Below are 14,075 nucleotides of genomic sequence, written 5' to 3' on the forward strand. Positions count from 1 at the left end.
GCTGTGTTATTTGCCCTAAAGAAACGGTGAAGAATCCCAGTGCAGCTCAGTGGGCCCAGAAGTGGGCCTTCCCACAGACTAAAGGAGTGCCCACCCCCGCCCCCAGACGGCTGTCCCTCTCGCTGTTCCCAGCCCCCAATTCCTGCAGCAGGAAACCCCAGTGGCACTGGGGGAGTAGAAGGCACCTGAAGGGCTGGCTGGGTGAATGAGGACACGTGACCTTTAAAACATAAAAATAACACTGCGGTGTAGGGAGCAGGCTGTGTGCAGCTTGGGCAGCTGCCCGGGCCCGCTCCGGTATGGCACAGGTGGGTGTGGGGTGGCCACTCCTCCAGGAGCGAGGAAGCCTCGGTCCCAACAGAATACTTGCTCAGAATCGTTTTTTGGTACAAAATAAATGCAAAGGAGATACCGGGTGGGGAGCTGCGGAGGCCAGGCCCGCCACCCTCCCCGGACCTCAGATCATGGCGACGCTCTCAGGGGCACAGTTGAGGTGTGTGGAGGTGCTGCTGCTCCCGGACTTGCAGGCCCGGCCGGGGGCAGGCTGCAGTGCGGCCACCAGTGTCTCCGAGGAGACCGCCCCGAACTCGTAGCTGAAGGTGCCGTAGAAGATGAGGATGTCGATGACAAACGCCCACTCGCACAGGGCCGCCCCGTGCTGCAGCTGAGAGCTCTCGTGGATGAAGAAGACCCCGCCTGGGGTGGGGCTAAGGAAACGTTCGGGGGGACGGGCGGCAGCCTGGGGCCGCCGGGCCGAGGACCAGGCCTCCCCTCCCAGGAGAGGGGGCCAGAAGACCACCCTGGGTGGGGCGGGTCCCCGGTCTTGGGCGGGAGAGGGCCTGGCCTACAGGAGGCGCTCCTGGCCACCCTGTCCTGGAAGGATACTGAGGATCAGAGAGACAAAGGCGATGGCTGCCAGCACAATCCGCAGGTAGGCCACAGCCAGGTCCTGGGGGGCAGTGGCCCCGTGGTAGGAGAGGGCACAGTGCAGGCAGACAAAGAGCAGCCCGGCAGTGAAGGCCACGCCGGTTCCGACGTAGTGCAGAGACTTGGCGTGATCCACCTGGGCCCGGAGAGAGGGGCTGACCCGTGACGCAGCGCCCCTCCACCCGCCTCCGTCCCCTCCTCCCGGGCTTTTCCCCTCCCGGGCCCTGCTCTTCTCACCCCCAACCTTGAGGGGCAGACCCGCAGCTTGGGTCAACCCTCAGGAAACTGAGGGCCCCTGCCGAAAGCCTGGCCCCCTTTGGGGAAGCGCAAGAGGTGGGCAGGCGGGCGCACCTGGAAGTTGCCCACCACCACCAGGCCCGCAGCGTTGGTGCAGCCTGTGATGAGCGTGGTGGTGTTGACCCAGGAATGGCGGCTGTGCTCCAGGAGCTGCCCGTAGCGCAGGAGGCAGATCAGGGCCACTGGGGGAGGAGAGCACAGGTGGGGCCGGCGCTGGCCCTGGCCCTGGCCCGGCCCAGCGAGCCCACCAGCTTCCCCCAGATACTCTGAGGGCAGGAAGGGAACGGACAGGTGGGCGGTGTGCCCTACCAGCGTGGCCGTGTGCAAGTCAGCCTTGGGCCTTCAAGGAACGGAAGAGAAGTGACCCCGCTGGCCTTAGCCTGTGGCGGGGTAGGCGGCGCGAGGCCAGGGCTTCCTGGGCCTCTGTGGGGAGCGGGTGTGAGGGCGGGCGGGACTGAGCGGGTTGGTGGTCGGGCCGAGGGCACAACTCACCCATGAAAGCACCCACGTTGCCAATGAGGCTGAAGAGGCAGCTCTCGGGGGGGTACGTGCCGCACTTGCTGCGAGGAGGGGGCGAGGACAGTGAGGGGGGTTAGGAGCACCGGAAGCCCCATTCTGGCCCGCCGGCTCTCCCTCGCCTTATCTGTGCCTGTTCCTTAGCCGGCAAGCCCGACGGATGAGAAGGGCCGGGGTCCCTCACCAACATTTGGCCCTAGGCTGGCCGCACCTCCCCCCAAGGCAGAGCTGGTGTGCGTGCTTGGGTAGGCGGTGCCCGGGATTGCTGGGCAGACCCCGAGGCTCTTGGACTCCCTGAGACGGTCAAGGCCTGCAGGGGGTCTGGCTTCCCTTAAGCCAGAACTTGGGCTGGGCAAACAGAGAGCTTGAACTTCAATCCAGGCGCCTGCACTTACTAGCTGAGGGACCTGGATGGATGACATAGCTCTCACTTTCCTTGCCTATACAATGGTGAAAACAACAGCTGCCTTAGTGCTAGGAGAATTAAATGCCGCTACGCATGTAAAGTATTCAGCACAGGGTCCGGTACACAGTAATTGGTAAGTAATATTGGAATTAAGTGCTCTTAATGGGATTATTATTCCTGAGACCCAAGGACAGGCCGTTTGCTGGGGGTGCTTAGGTGGGAGTCTAGCAGGGCCTTGGGTCTCTGTGACCTGCGCGGTTTCTAGGCCTTACCTGATGAGGGGGACATCGTCCAGGGTGCAGCAGGTCTTGGGGCCCCCTGGCTCAGTGGGGTCAGGAGAGCAGGATTCGTTGTAGGACCTGGCAGGCAGGACAGAGAGTAGCCTGGGGGAAAGGGGTTCCCCCAGGCCCTCGGCCTGTAGCCTCAGGCCTCTCGGAGACCACCCTCCCAGACCTCCCTTGGCAGGGGCAGGAGAGCCCACTTCCCAGGGCCCCCCTGAGACAGAAGCCAAAGGGGCAAATGACAGTGGGAAGCAGGTAGGTGGGCACGAAGCCATGCCTGGGGAGGGGCAGGCGCTGCCAGTGTCAGAGAAGAGCAGTGAGGCCCAGTGTCTCCATCTGGCTCGAGGCAGCCCCGGCCCCAGAGGGAACAGAGATGAAGGGAGCTTTAGAGTGAGGCTGTCTGCAGAGTGCGCCATACCAGTTCTCCACGGGGCACACGTGGTGGTTCATCACGGCCATGGCATACCTGCGGGAGCACAACTGTCACCCTGCCCCATGGTGCACCCAGCCTTCTCCCACTGACTCTTTTCCTTTGATTCTGCCCCCATTCAGCCTCATTGTCCTTTCCGGGGACTCAAATTGGGGTGGCCCTGGGGCTTGATGCTACTCTAGAACCCACAGCCTAGTCCCAAACTAGAGGACCTCTGGAAGTTGCCCTGGCTAGAAGTGTGTCTGTCAGGGCTACCCTGCTGGACAGCAGCGGTGCCAGCTTGTCCCAAGGGGCTGTGTGCCCAGGCACCAGGCCAGGCTTTGCAGACAGCCAGAGTGGCCCTGGGTACCACCCTGGAGCCTGCAACAGGACAAGGGACTTTGTGTGTGCCATCAGGCTCCTGTTGGGTGCTGTCCCTCCTCAGCCTGGGTCCATTTTGTCCCCTAGTTGCTTCCCCCATCCCCCTCTTTACTCACACAGTCCATAGGCCAGTGATGGAGAATGCTGACAGGCTGACAGGAAGGAGGATCCAGGCGGTCATGAGGGAGGGGAGCCAGGGTGGTGGTGGTGTGGGGGGAGGACAAGAGGTAGGTGGGGAAGAGGGCGTGGGCCCAGCTACCTTAAAGTACTTCGCCAAAACCATCAGCTGCCCGGGCCTGGTGGAGAGAGACAGGTCAAAGTCCAGGGTCTAGTGACTGGCCAAAGCCGGTGTGGGGGAGAGGAAGGTGGTCAACACCAGATGCAGGGCTCCCGCTGCGGCTCTGCGCGCCCACACTTCGGGCTGAGCCCCCGCCGCAACGTGGACACCCTCCGGCATCCACAGGGGGCCTCCGCGTTCCACCCAGATGTTCAGAAACGCCGCGGGGCCCTAACATCTGGAAAGGGAGCCACTCTCCCTGGCCTGAGGGTCCCGGGCTGGGAGAGGGGCTGGAGTCAGGACAGTTCAGGGGGCCACGCCAAGGAAAGCCTGGGAGGGGATCCGGGGCTGGGTGGAGAGGCGGCCGGGGGCAGGCAGCCACCTGACCATCAGCGCAGCGGGGAAGGGGCGGGTTCACGCGGGAAGCTCAGCCCGGCCCGCTCCCGCCCGCGTGGGCGCCCTGAGCCCACGGTCCGCGAGGCCCCGCGATCCGGGGACCCGCGCCTCCGCAGGTCCGGGGGACGAAGGGGCCCAGTACGCACCTCCCCGGAGCGCCCCGCCGCCGCCGCCGCCGCGCCTGCTCGGCCCCCGCGTGGCGCCGTCCCCGGCTGCGGCCCTCGGAGCTGCCCTGAATGGTTTAAAGGGCCGAGCAGCCCCTCCCCCGGCGCCCCGGGCCGAGCCGCGCCGCCCGCCGGGACGTGGAGTCCGCGCCGCCCCAGCCCTGGCGCTCGCGCCCAGCCGGAAACTACAACTCCCGAGCCCCCGCGCCCGAGTCACGCTGGAGGGGTGGGCGGTGCCCCGACTTCTGGGGACCTGGACGCCGAGGGCGGTGGCGTGGGACCCCAGCGGAGGCTCTGACACCGATGCCAAAAGGAAAGCCCCGTCTACCCTACTCCTGCGGGGAAAGCTTCGGGAGGCGGGGAGCTCCTGGTGTGCACCGCCTTCCCGCTGAACGTGTGATTGTCACTGCGCACGTGGCTGGTGGAAGCCTCCCTCAGCCGCCGCGCACATTTTGCACCTGGACTGGCCGACAGTGACTTCGGGTAGCCTCCCTCCATGTGGCACCCCGTGCCTGCCGCTGTCCAAGGCGAGGCGGGTCTGCAGAGAAGCAAGCGCAAAGCCTTGGCTGTTCCTTAGGAAACTCTAGCGCTCTGGATTTGGCTTTTGCTTCCCTCGGCTCAGCAAACTCTGGAGGAGGGCTACTTTCATCAGATACATTTTATTTTCAAGGGTACAAGTACACAGCGTACTGTCCAGAAGTCAGTGTCCAAAATGTGTTTCCTGACTGCTGAACACTCACTTGAAACAATATCCATTCTAAGTAGACACACTTGGCCAGGTGTTGGGAGGCAAGAGAGAGGAAGGCAGGAGACCCAGAGCAATCTGGGAAAAAGCAAACAGGATACCGTGAGGATAAATTACCCAACAGCTTCACCAAAATTTATGTTGAATGAAAAAAATGCACAACCTAAAAGTTGAGAATTGTTTTATTCGGTAGACTTTCTGAGGACTCAAGCCCTGGAGGCAGCCTCTCGGATACCTCTGAGGGACTGCTCCAAAGAAGCAGGGGAGAAGCCAGGATGGGAGTTTTTGCAAAACCCAGGTATTTGTAGTATCAAAAGCTTAGCTAAAGACCAGTAAACAGACACCTCAAGTTAATGAATTAGCACTTTGCTAAGAGTCTGGGCTCATTGAAGTCATTCCTTTGATATGCACCTTAGCTATCTAGGGCCAGTATCCTGCTTTTCTCCACCCTGAATCCCCTCAGGGTGCACAGCTGGGGATGGCTGCAGGCTTGATGGTCACATCTTTTTTCCTAATATGGCAGGAGACATTCTTCGTCCACACTTAACAGGCCAAGGGTGCCCTCCTAGACATTCTTTTCATGATTAAAAGGGCAGGAAATCTTCCTTTCACACACCGGAAGTGTACCTGGCACTCTAAACGGCAGCCCAGCATCTGCTGGAGCCCTTGTGAAACAACACTAGGGCTGACAGACCTTTACCTGAAGGGAGCGTGGGCCCAGGCTGCTGGGAACCAGGGAGCTTAAGTTCGGCAGCACTGGTGAAGCAAATGTAATAGGCAGAAACAGGGCCCTGTACCATGGGGGAAATGGAGAAGATAAACTAACTGGACGACAGCTTGAGGAAGGAGAAACCTTTCTGGACCCAGTGGAAGGTAAAAATGGAAACAGGAAACCTGCTGGAGGGCCCTCTTCCAAACTGCATCAGCACAAGTAGTTAAATCAGGGTCAAGAAGTAGGGCAGTGCACAGCGATCACTGTACAATACCTGGCCGAAGGACCAGCGGGGTGTAAAATCCAGTCCATCTGCTGGCCATGCTGTGCCCCAGGACAAGGGAGTGCCTCTTTCTAATTTACCAAGAAGCACCAACTTCCTGCCCAGGGGTGTTCTCCTTGGAGCAGGCACCTTTTTCTCATCTGCTCAATGGTGCCGTGAACGCTCAGCATTTCCTACTGCTTTGGAAGCTTTGCAATTTTTTTTTAATATTTTCTTTTTTTGACGTGGACCATTTTTAAAGTCTTTATTGAATTTGTTACAATATTGCTTCTGGTTTTTATGCTTTGGTTTTTTGGCGGGGAAGCATGTGGGATCTTAGATCCCTGACCAGGAATGGAATCTGCACCCCCTGCATTGGAAGGCAAAGTCTTAACCACTGGACCACCAGAGAAGGCCCCTGGAAGCTTTGCAATTCTTTTTTTTCTCTCTTTTTTTTTTTTTTGCGGTACGCGGGCCTCTCACTGTTGTGGCCTCTCCCGTTGCGGAGCACAGGCTCCGGATGCGCAGGCTCAGCGGCCATGGCTCACGGGCCCAGCCACTCCGCGGCACGTGGGATCTTCCCAGACCGGGGCACGAACCCGTGTCCCCTGAATCGGCAGGCGGACTCTCAACCACTGTGCCACCAGGGAAGCCCGCTTTGCGATTCTTAGTCAACATTTACTATCACCTGTTGAGCTGGGTTTCAGTTCCTCTCCAACCACGATCACGGGGAAGGCCTGAGAGAGCTACTCAGGTTCTAGACTGGCCGTTCTATCCTAAAGTAGGGGTAAGGCAAGCACTCCAGAGCCTTGACAAGGAGGCAGATTTTGGTTTAACATGACAATCGGAGTCATCCCTAAAATAGAGAATTAGCCCAAGACAGAGGGGCTCTTCATGGGTAGTCCGTAGGGAGGAGTTGTGTATCAGGGAAAAAGTAGGACCAGATGTCTTTAAAAGGCCCTTCCAGCTCTAATGCCACGTGAGTCTACTTGTTATGCTCCAACCAGGACAGTTCCTAAAACAGGCAGAACAAGAGATGAGATTTCGAGTGCTGATTCTGTGCTGCTGAATGACTTTAGGGCAGCATGTAATCTTCACTTCCTTACGTACACAAGTGATTTCACAACTCTTGGCAAAAACAGTGCTGTAAAAATAGTAAGTTTATTGGTTGAAAAAAATACTGTATTGGAAAAGTACCTTCCGTCCAGGATTTTCAAATAATTTCCACGTCACTTTATTCACCCATACGCAGAAACGATGGAAATGAGAAAAGAGAACGTATAGCTTTTTACACACTTAAAGACACAGCCAGTACAACCAGTCTCATTCTGGTGGCTCTGGGAAGGCAGCGGGGCCGTTCACTCTCTTCCCTTCTGGCATCACTCCACCTCCTGGGGAAGTCTGGGGTGGTTTGGTCGTTTGATTCCTCAGGCACAGGAGTTCAAGGAAGGAGGGGGCTTAAAATGTTTCAGATAATTGTCTCCATTCCATGGTTCTTCTTCCCAAAGAAGGCTCAGAGGTAGGAAAGTTATCTGTCCTTCGTTTTCTTTCTATACGCCTCATTTATATTTGTGACCAGCTGGGGGATCCCTACCCTACCATCCACAAATCCTGCCAGATGCACAGCAAACTGGGTACCCACCACCCCAAAGGGTTTCTTCCAGTTTCGTGGGCTCATCTCTAGATGACAGTGCCCCTCAGAGTGGAACAATGGAGACGGAATGTCCCTTTCACAGGCTCATCCACAGGGAGAAGCATTTTTTTTTTGGCCACGTCGTGAGGCACGTGGCATATTAGTTCCCCGACCAGCAATCAAACCCACGTCCCCTGCATTGGAAGCGCTGAGTCTTAACCACTGGACTGCCAGGGAAGTCCAGGAACAAGCATTTCTTATCGCCCACGTTGGTCCTACTGGCTGGCCGGGCTCCTACTCTCACTCAGTACAAAAAGCTTTGCATTCTCCTTTTCCCTTCTTGCATTACCTTCTTCAAAGACTTCCACACTTGCCAGCTGGCTGGAACTCAAGCTTTAGTGTTTACTCTCGCACAGCCCAAAGCCCCTGCAGGCCCCAGCTTCCTTCTATTAGTCACCACCCACTGTGGCCCAGGAAACACAAAGCCTTAAAATCCAAGGCTCAGCCTTAGTAAGTGAAGACCACTTCATCATGGATGAACGTGAGATACGCTTGTCAGGCTACAAGACTTTGTTTTTTAAGGCGGCTGAGAACATACCTAGTTAAATGAGTGTTGATTCTGAAGCAGTCTGCCGGAAAGCCCCAGCTAGTCTAATGCTGTTGACACTGCACCAAACAGCACAGGACAGTCCTCTGTGGGACATCTCTAGAGCCTCTGGGAAATGCTCTGGAACATGCTCCTTGAGGGCAAAGCACTGATAGTTGAAAACAGCTGGAAGACATCGAGGCAAGTCCGGTAACCACACTGGGTAGTACTACCTTGGACCGGGATGAGGTGTGCCAGAAGCAACGAGCGGAGCCGTCAGGCTGTCAGTGGGCTGAGGGCCATCACCAGAGAAGCATCTCAGGCACACCTGGAGGGATGGCACCACCACCACCGACAGGCCTGCTCTGAGGGGCAATGCCTCACTTAAGTACCAGGCTGAGCGCTTTATATAGCCTCGTGGCACAAATTAGCTACAAATTAGAATGTTTTCTTGGGTGGAAAATATTTGATATGCACTTGATAAAAGCAAAGGGCCTCAAGAAAAAGCTTACAAGCAAGATATTACCATCATTCTCTTACCTGAGACTGTTAGGATTACACGACAAACACACAGGACAGGATAGGTGCACAATTCTCACAGGATTGGAGGCTAAACTTTCAGGTGCCAGGCCCCCAACCTCCTCTTCTGGACTTGTTTCTAAATTCTATAATAAATCCAGGAAACGGGCCATCCAGCCGTGAGAAGACGAACCTCAAATTATTTCCAGACTAGGAAGCCTAAAAGTTCCAGTGAAATCCTATGTCCAAGTCAGAAGATCAGCTGAAGAGCTGGAAGACTAAAATGACTGGTGCTCTGAGCTGCAGGAAGATTGGGGATAGAGTACGGCATAGTCTCCTTGACCCGGGGGGCTCTGGAGGGTAGTGAGAGTTAAAAGTCGAAAGGCACTTGCAGCCTGGCTGAATGAGGACAGACTTTCTCCTTTGAAAGTAGAACTGAGCCCAGGACTGGCCAGTTTAAGGCACTGAACCTTGGGCCAGCCCTGGGGCTCAGGAGCGTGCTGGTCCCTGGCTGCCTTCACAGCCAGGCCCTTCTCATTTACCCACCTCACTCACCTTCCCCGCGAGCTGGGACTTGCTGCATTTTAATGATGGAGCCGAAGTAGCTGCCTTGCCCCATTTCAGAGAGGGTAGATTTGCAGGGGTGTAGGGCATGAACCAAAAGTGCTCTCAGGTGTCCTTTAAGAGAAAAGCTGCTGAGAGGGACCAGCCAGACTGATCTTGAGACCCTGATGAGGAAAAACCTCTGGGGCAGGGGGCTTTGGTTTGAAGAAGTCTCAGTGCTCACGGGCTCACTTAAACCCCATACTTCAAGTCACTGAGGTTAGGCCCATTTGCTGGAAAACTGAAGTGGCTTGGAACTGCAGTGCATGCGATTGCTTGTGGATTTCTCAGACTGTGGCCCAACCCTGCATTAGGAAAAATGTTCACTTAGGTGAAAGCAGTGATATTCCTGGGATCTTTATTCTCAGGATCTATTGGGGGCTTTATATACTCTATTCTCTTGGGAGGTAGGAAAGGAGAAAGCACAGAGCAGGGGAAGCGCAGATGAAAGAGGCTCGTTTCGCTCCCTCCAGGGCTCTCTTCAGGCTTTTTTTTTTTTTCTTTTTCCTAACTAGGGCTTGAAACAGGTAATTATTGCTCATGTTGAATTTCCCTTTGTATGTACATTCAAGGCTGTTAAATCACATTTGGAAACACAGTTTCAGGCTTGTTTTGATAATTCCCTTTTAGCCTGAGCAGAGGATGGTCTGTTCACAGCTAGGGATGAGGCTGGAAGCTGGAATTCTGTAGTCCAAACCCCGGCAGGTTTTGCTGCAAGAAATCCTCACAGTTTAGTCCTGGCATCATCTTTCTACATCTCCTTACCTAGACCGTGTGAAGCGGTGGAGCATGGGAGAAACCTGCAAAAACCACGGAAGGGGGAGGAAGACATGCTCACAAGTAGGCGTCAAAGAGGATCATCTCCCTCGACTGGTATCAGAATTACTGGGAGAGCTTGTCAGAAAGGTAGACCCCAGAACCCCATCTCCGAAGTCCTGAGCATCCCTAGGTGAGCAGTCACACTGGGAGGTGGGGGGCGGGGTGGAACTGATGGATTGGGAGACAAAAAAGATGAAGGAAAGAAAAGAACAAAGGAACAGAGCTGAAAAGATGATCTAGGAAAGCACGGATGGAAGTGAACAGAAACACAGAAGAAAGGAACCGTAAAATAACAAACGGGGCTTAAGGAGCTGGGCAGAGCAGCGTGGTCAGATGCCCTGGGGCACGTGACCTTGGTGGGAAAGCAGCACGTTGGCAGAAGGTCTCATAAGCCTCATCTCTCCCCGGAATCTCTGCTTCCAGAACACCAAGCTAACCATACAAAATTCTCAAAAACGTCCAGAACATTAGGCTGGTCAAATGGGCCAATATTCGAGAAAGAATGGCTACAAGGGAGGTGGCCAGGCGTAGTCCCTGTGACACCCTTTTCCTGTGGATGTGGCAGTTCTGGGGCGGGGGGGCCGGTCCTCAAGATCAGCTCAGACTGGTCCTGGCACCCCCAAACTAGGGGCGGCTCCCTGGACAGCGACTCCAGTCTGGTCAGTGTCGGTCCTGGCGCTTTGCAATCTCCTCCTGTATGCGCAACTTGAGGGCCTCTCGCATGGGTGGCTCCAGAGGCGTGTGTGCTGACACCTCCTCGCTCACCCTTCCTGGATCATCATCCTACGTGGAGGAAGAGTCAGGAAGCTCAGGGCCTGGCCTCTTCTGAAAAGGCGACCTGCCCTGTCCCTAGACAACACTCTCACAGAACTCTGTTTGACTCACAACTTCTGGCAAGTGCTTGTCATTTCCCAGGTGTCCCCTGTAGCAGGGACTCTCAACTGGGGGCCATGAGCCCTCCCTGTTGCCTGCTGAGAATCACTGTGTGACGGGAGTGACTTGTGCTCAAAAGCATCGCCCAGCAGTCTGTGCTGTCATGTGGAACAAACACTTCCCACGGGCCCTGAGGAAAACAGTGGCTCCAGGTCCGGCAGTGATTTCCATCACGGCCCAGGACCTTCAGGCTGCAGCTGTTTCCATCGGGCATACCTGATACACGATAACTGAAGTGACGTCTCCGCTGTCCGCCTCATATTCTAAGCAGAAGAGCTGATGGCCAGGGGGCTCTGGCTCAGAGCTGCCACTACCGCTGCTTTCACCAGACTCCTCACAGCCTGGGCTGCCTGGGTGGGTAGAGCCATCTGGAAGGATGAACCAGAGTGAGAGGGAAGGGAGGAAGGCTGCTGGAACCCCTGCCCAGAGATGATACAGGAAAACATATTGTAAAGCCCCAATCTTCTCATGGACCCAGAATGTACGTGTGTGTGTGTGTGTGTGTGTGTGTGTGTGTGTGTGTGTGTGTGAAATCAGCCGCCTATCAGGAATTTTATTCACCTTTGTATCCCTGCCCCAGGACCAGCACAGTCCTACCACACAGTCGGTATACAATGCACATCTGTCTACACGGTTGGAAGGTAGTGGAAAGGTGAATAGGGCTCTGCCTGGGTTCAAATCCAGGTTCTGCCATTTACTTCTCTGAGATCTCCAACAAGTTACGAAACCTCTCTCTGCCCATTTCCGTGACTGCGAAACAGAAATGATAACAGTTCCCATCTTACCGGGTCCTCTGAAAGCTAAATGAATGACTGCACATAAACTCTAAAAACACTCATAAGGGAAGCTCAGCAAATTTAGCATCGTACGTTAACTATTGTAATCTCTAGATCGCAAGTAAGCTGGGGAAAAGCCCATTAACTGGGTTTGGGCTTCATTCCACAATGATGTCCTCGTCTCTTAGAGCTGCGCCAAACTTTTTTCGTGTTAGCTGGTGGGAGTGCGAAAATACAGTACGCTGGGGGCAAAGCGGCGGACAACTTGCCGACTCGCAGGGACGTTCGGTACTAGTGATGCTTAACTGCGGGCCTTGAGCCCTCCCTGTGCTGCGGGCAGAATCACTGAGCCGCGATTGGGGAGCGTCGAGATAGACGTTGGAAATGAAATGAGCCTTGGGAGATAGGACATAGTTTTTTCCCAGACAGAAAAGAAGAGCGCGCGGGGCGTGCGGCCTCACCTCGATGTCGCGGCAGGTACACCTGCAGGTCGGGCTTTCGGGGCCGAGTGGGCGCGGGCGTGTGCCGCCTCCTCGCCTTCTCCTTGGCCGCCTGCTTCACCTTCTTGTCGTAGTCGTCCCTGCGGGGAGCCGAGCGGGAGTCAGGGACGGCCGGGCCAGGCCAGGCTGGGGCTGGCAGCCGTGGCGCGGGGCGGGGCGGTACCGGGCGAGCTGGTTCCGTCGGATGTGGTGCACGAAGCCGTGGCTCATGTCCAGCCGCCCGCCAGGCTTGCAGCAGAGCCCGGGCCCGGGCCCCGGCGCCGCTTCCATCTGGAGCCCCTGTGCGCGGAGCCGTGGCCACCGCCGCCGCCGCCTCCTCAATGGCCCCAACTGCCACCCTCCTGCCCCGAGAGCTCCGCGCCCCTCCTTGCTCGACTTTCGAACCTGCGCCTTGACGTCGGTCGGGAAACGACAAGCCGGGCCGAATGTCCCAGCGCGCGGAGTTCCTGGAGCGGGCGCGGCGGGGCGGGGCGGGGCGGGGGGCAATGGGGCATGCGCAACTTCCACTCCCGGGCGGGGCTTTTCTCTCGTTGGGACATTATCAGTAGGAAACCAGGATTTAGGCTTAGTGCTGCTACATCAGAAAATCCAGAAAAACACAAAGCACCCGTCACACCATTCAGCGTTCGGTGTGGAGCCTTCTCGTCCTTTTTCCTGTGCTTGGATGCTGTGAAACTCCATCACCAGCTGCGTGACCTTGGCTGACTGTTGAGCCCCAATGTGTCTCAGTTTACTCATTTGTAAATGGGGGCACTGAGATCACCTACCTCCAAAGAGATCGTGAGGAGGCGAGTGCCAGGGCAGGGCACACAGCGGCGCCCCGGCCGCCCAGCCCAGCCCGCGGCCCGCCCGGGGCTCCGCGCCGCCGCCGGCGGGGACGCTCCTTCCAGCCCGCCCAGCACCAGAGCTCTGCGGACTTTCCCGCTGCCCAGCTCGTCTCGGCGCCCACCGGACCGATGTCTTAACTCTCGGCGTGGGAGGACCCAGGGCCTTTCAGGCGTCTGAGCCTGTGCCATTTTTGAATCCTCTTTAAAAAGAGACAAAAGTAGGAATCCGTGATTAGAACAGGGACAGACTGGTACATCCACACAGTGGGATGCCGCTGAGCAATCAAAAGGAACGAGCACTCAACAACTTGGATGAATCTCAAAACAAATACGCCGAGTGAAAGAGGCCGGGGATAAAAAGAGGACTCTCTGGGTGCTTCCATTTATATAAGACTCTAGAAAGTGACACTGATCTCTAGCGACAGAAAGCAGATCAATGGTCGGGGCAGGGGAACACTTTTGGTGGATGGTGGTTAGGTTCATTATCTTGATCGTGGTGGTGGTTTCAGAGTGTATACATACCTCTATCAGTATTCAGCAAATTGCACACTTTAAACGTGAATTTTATTGTACGTCAATCACACCTCAGTAGAACTGTACAAAGTATTGAATAGTTCAGGGTTGTGGAAGGGGTCGTGAAAGTCACAGACCCTGAAGCTTGAGCTTTATTAGCGTCACTAGTCTCCTTCTGCTCGTCGTTTGCATTTTTCTGTGATACCAAGAACAATCCTCTAAATGTGGAATTAGAGCCGTCGTATTGCTCCACGAAGGCGATGACTTGGGGATGTCGCCTAGTTCTGTGCGGGGCCGTCGGTCTTCGAGGCGCGGAGACTGGAGACGACCTGCCAATTCTGGTTTGGGGACACAGAGTATCTTGAAGACACCTGGGGCCCAATGACAACTTTTTTTATCCAGAATATCCGCAGCCAGTGAAAGGTTCCTGCCTCTTTAAGCTGGTAATAGTGAGTAAAGTGGCAGTAGGCCCGCCTATCGGTCTCAGGCGCGCGCGCATCCGCAAAGACCCGCCCCCCCCCCCGCCCCGAGGCGTAGTACTTCCCAGAAGTTCTCTGCGGCGTGATTTGTCCCCATCGGCGACTCGTAGAAAA

General features: G+C 56.1%; 2 protein-coding genes across 4 annotated transcripts; both read right to left on the reverse strand.

Moving 5' to 3' along the window:
- Positions 1–80: 80 nt before the first annotated feature.
- Positions 81–4,288, reverse strand: TMEM150A (transmembrane protein 150A). Of its 3 annotated transcripts, none has more exons than XM_082643026.1 (8): positions 4,037–4,281; positions 3,334–3,513; positions 2,846–2,893; positions 2,419–2,529; positions 1,717–1,784; positions 1,279–1,406; positions 886–1,063; positions 81–696 (listed from the first exon to the last, which is right to left on the reverse strand). In XM_082643026.1, exons 2-8 carry the CDS (start codon positions 3,498–3,500, stop codon positions 458–460), a joined length of 939 nt encoding a protein of 312 aa, XP_082499152.1. In that variant the 5' UTR covers positions 3,501–3,513; positions 4,037–4,281; the 3' UTR covers positions 81–457. The 3 variants fall into 3 exon arrangements, with proteins under 3 accessions (XP_082499152.1, XP_082499153.1, XP_082499154.1); XM_082643027.1 differs by having other exon boundaries at positions 2,419–2,505; positions 4,037–4,272; XM_082643028.1 differs by lacking the exon at positions 1,717–1,784 and having other exon boundaries at positions 4,037–4,288.
- Positions 4,289–6,915: 2,627 nt separating this feature from the next.
- LOC309815948 (UPF0561 protein C2orf68 homolog) lies at positions 6,916–12,508 on the reverse strand. The gene is made up of 4 exons (XM_082643029.1): positions 12,306–12,508; positions 12,104–12,222; positions 11,083–11,234; positions 6,916–10,716 (listed from the first exon to the last, which is right to left on the reverse strand). The coding sequence occupies exons 1-4, from the start codon at positions 12,410–12,412 to the stop codon at positions 10,594–10,596; spliced, it is 501 nt and encodes a 166-aa protein (XP_082499155.1). The 5' UTR covers positions 12,413–12,508; the 3' UTR covers positions 6,916–10,593.
- Between the last annotated feature and the right edge of the window lie 1,567 nt (positions 12,509–14,075).

This window comes from Mesoplodon mirus, assembly GCF_964341445.2.
Source record: "Mesoplodon mirus genome assembly, chromosome: 14".
NCBI classification, from domain to species: Eukaryota; Metazoa; Chordata; class Mammalia; order Artiodactyla; family Ziphiidae; genus Mesoplodon; species Mesoplodon mirus.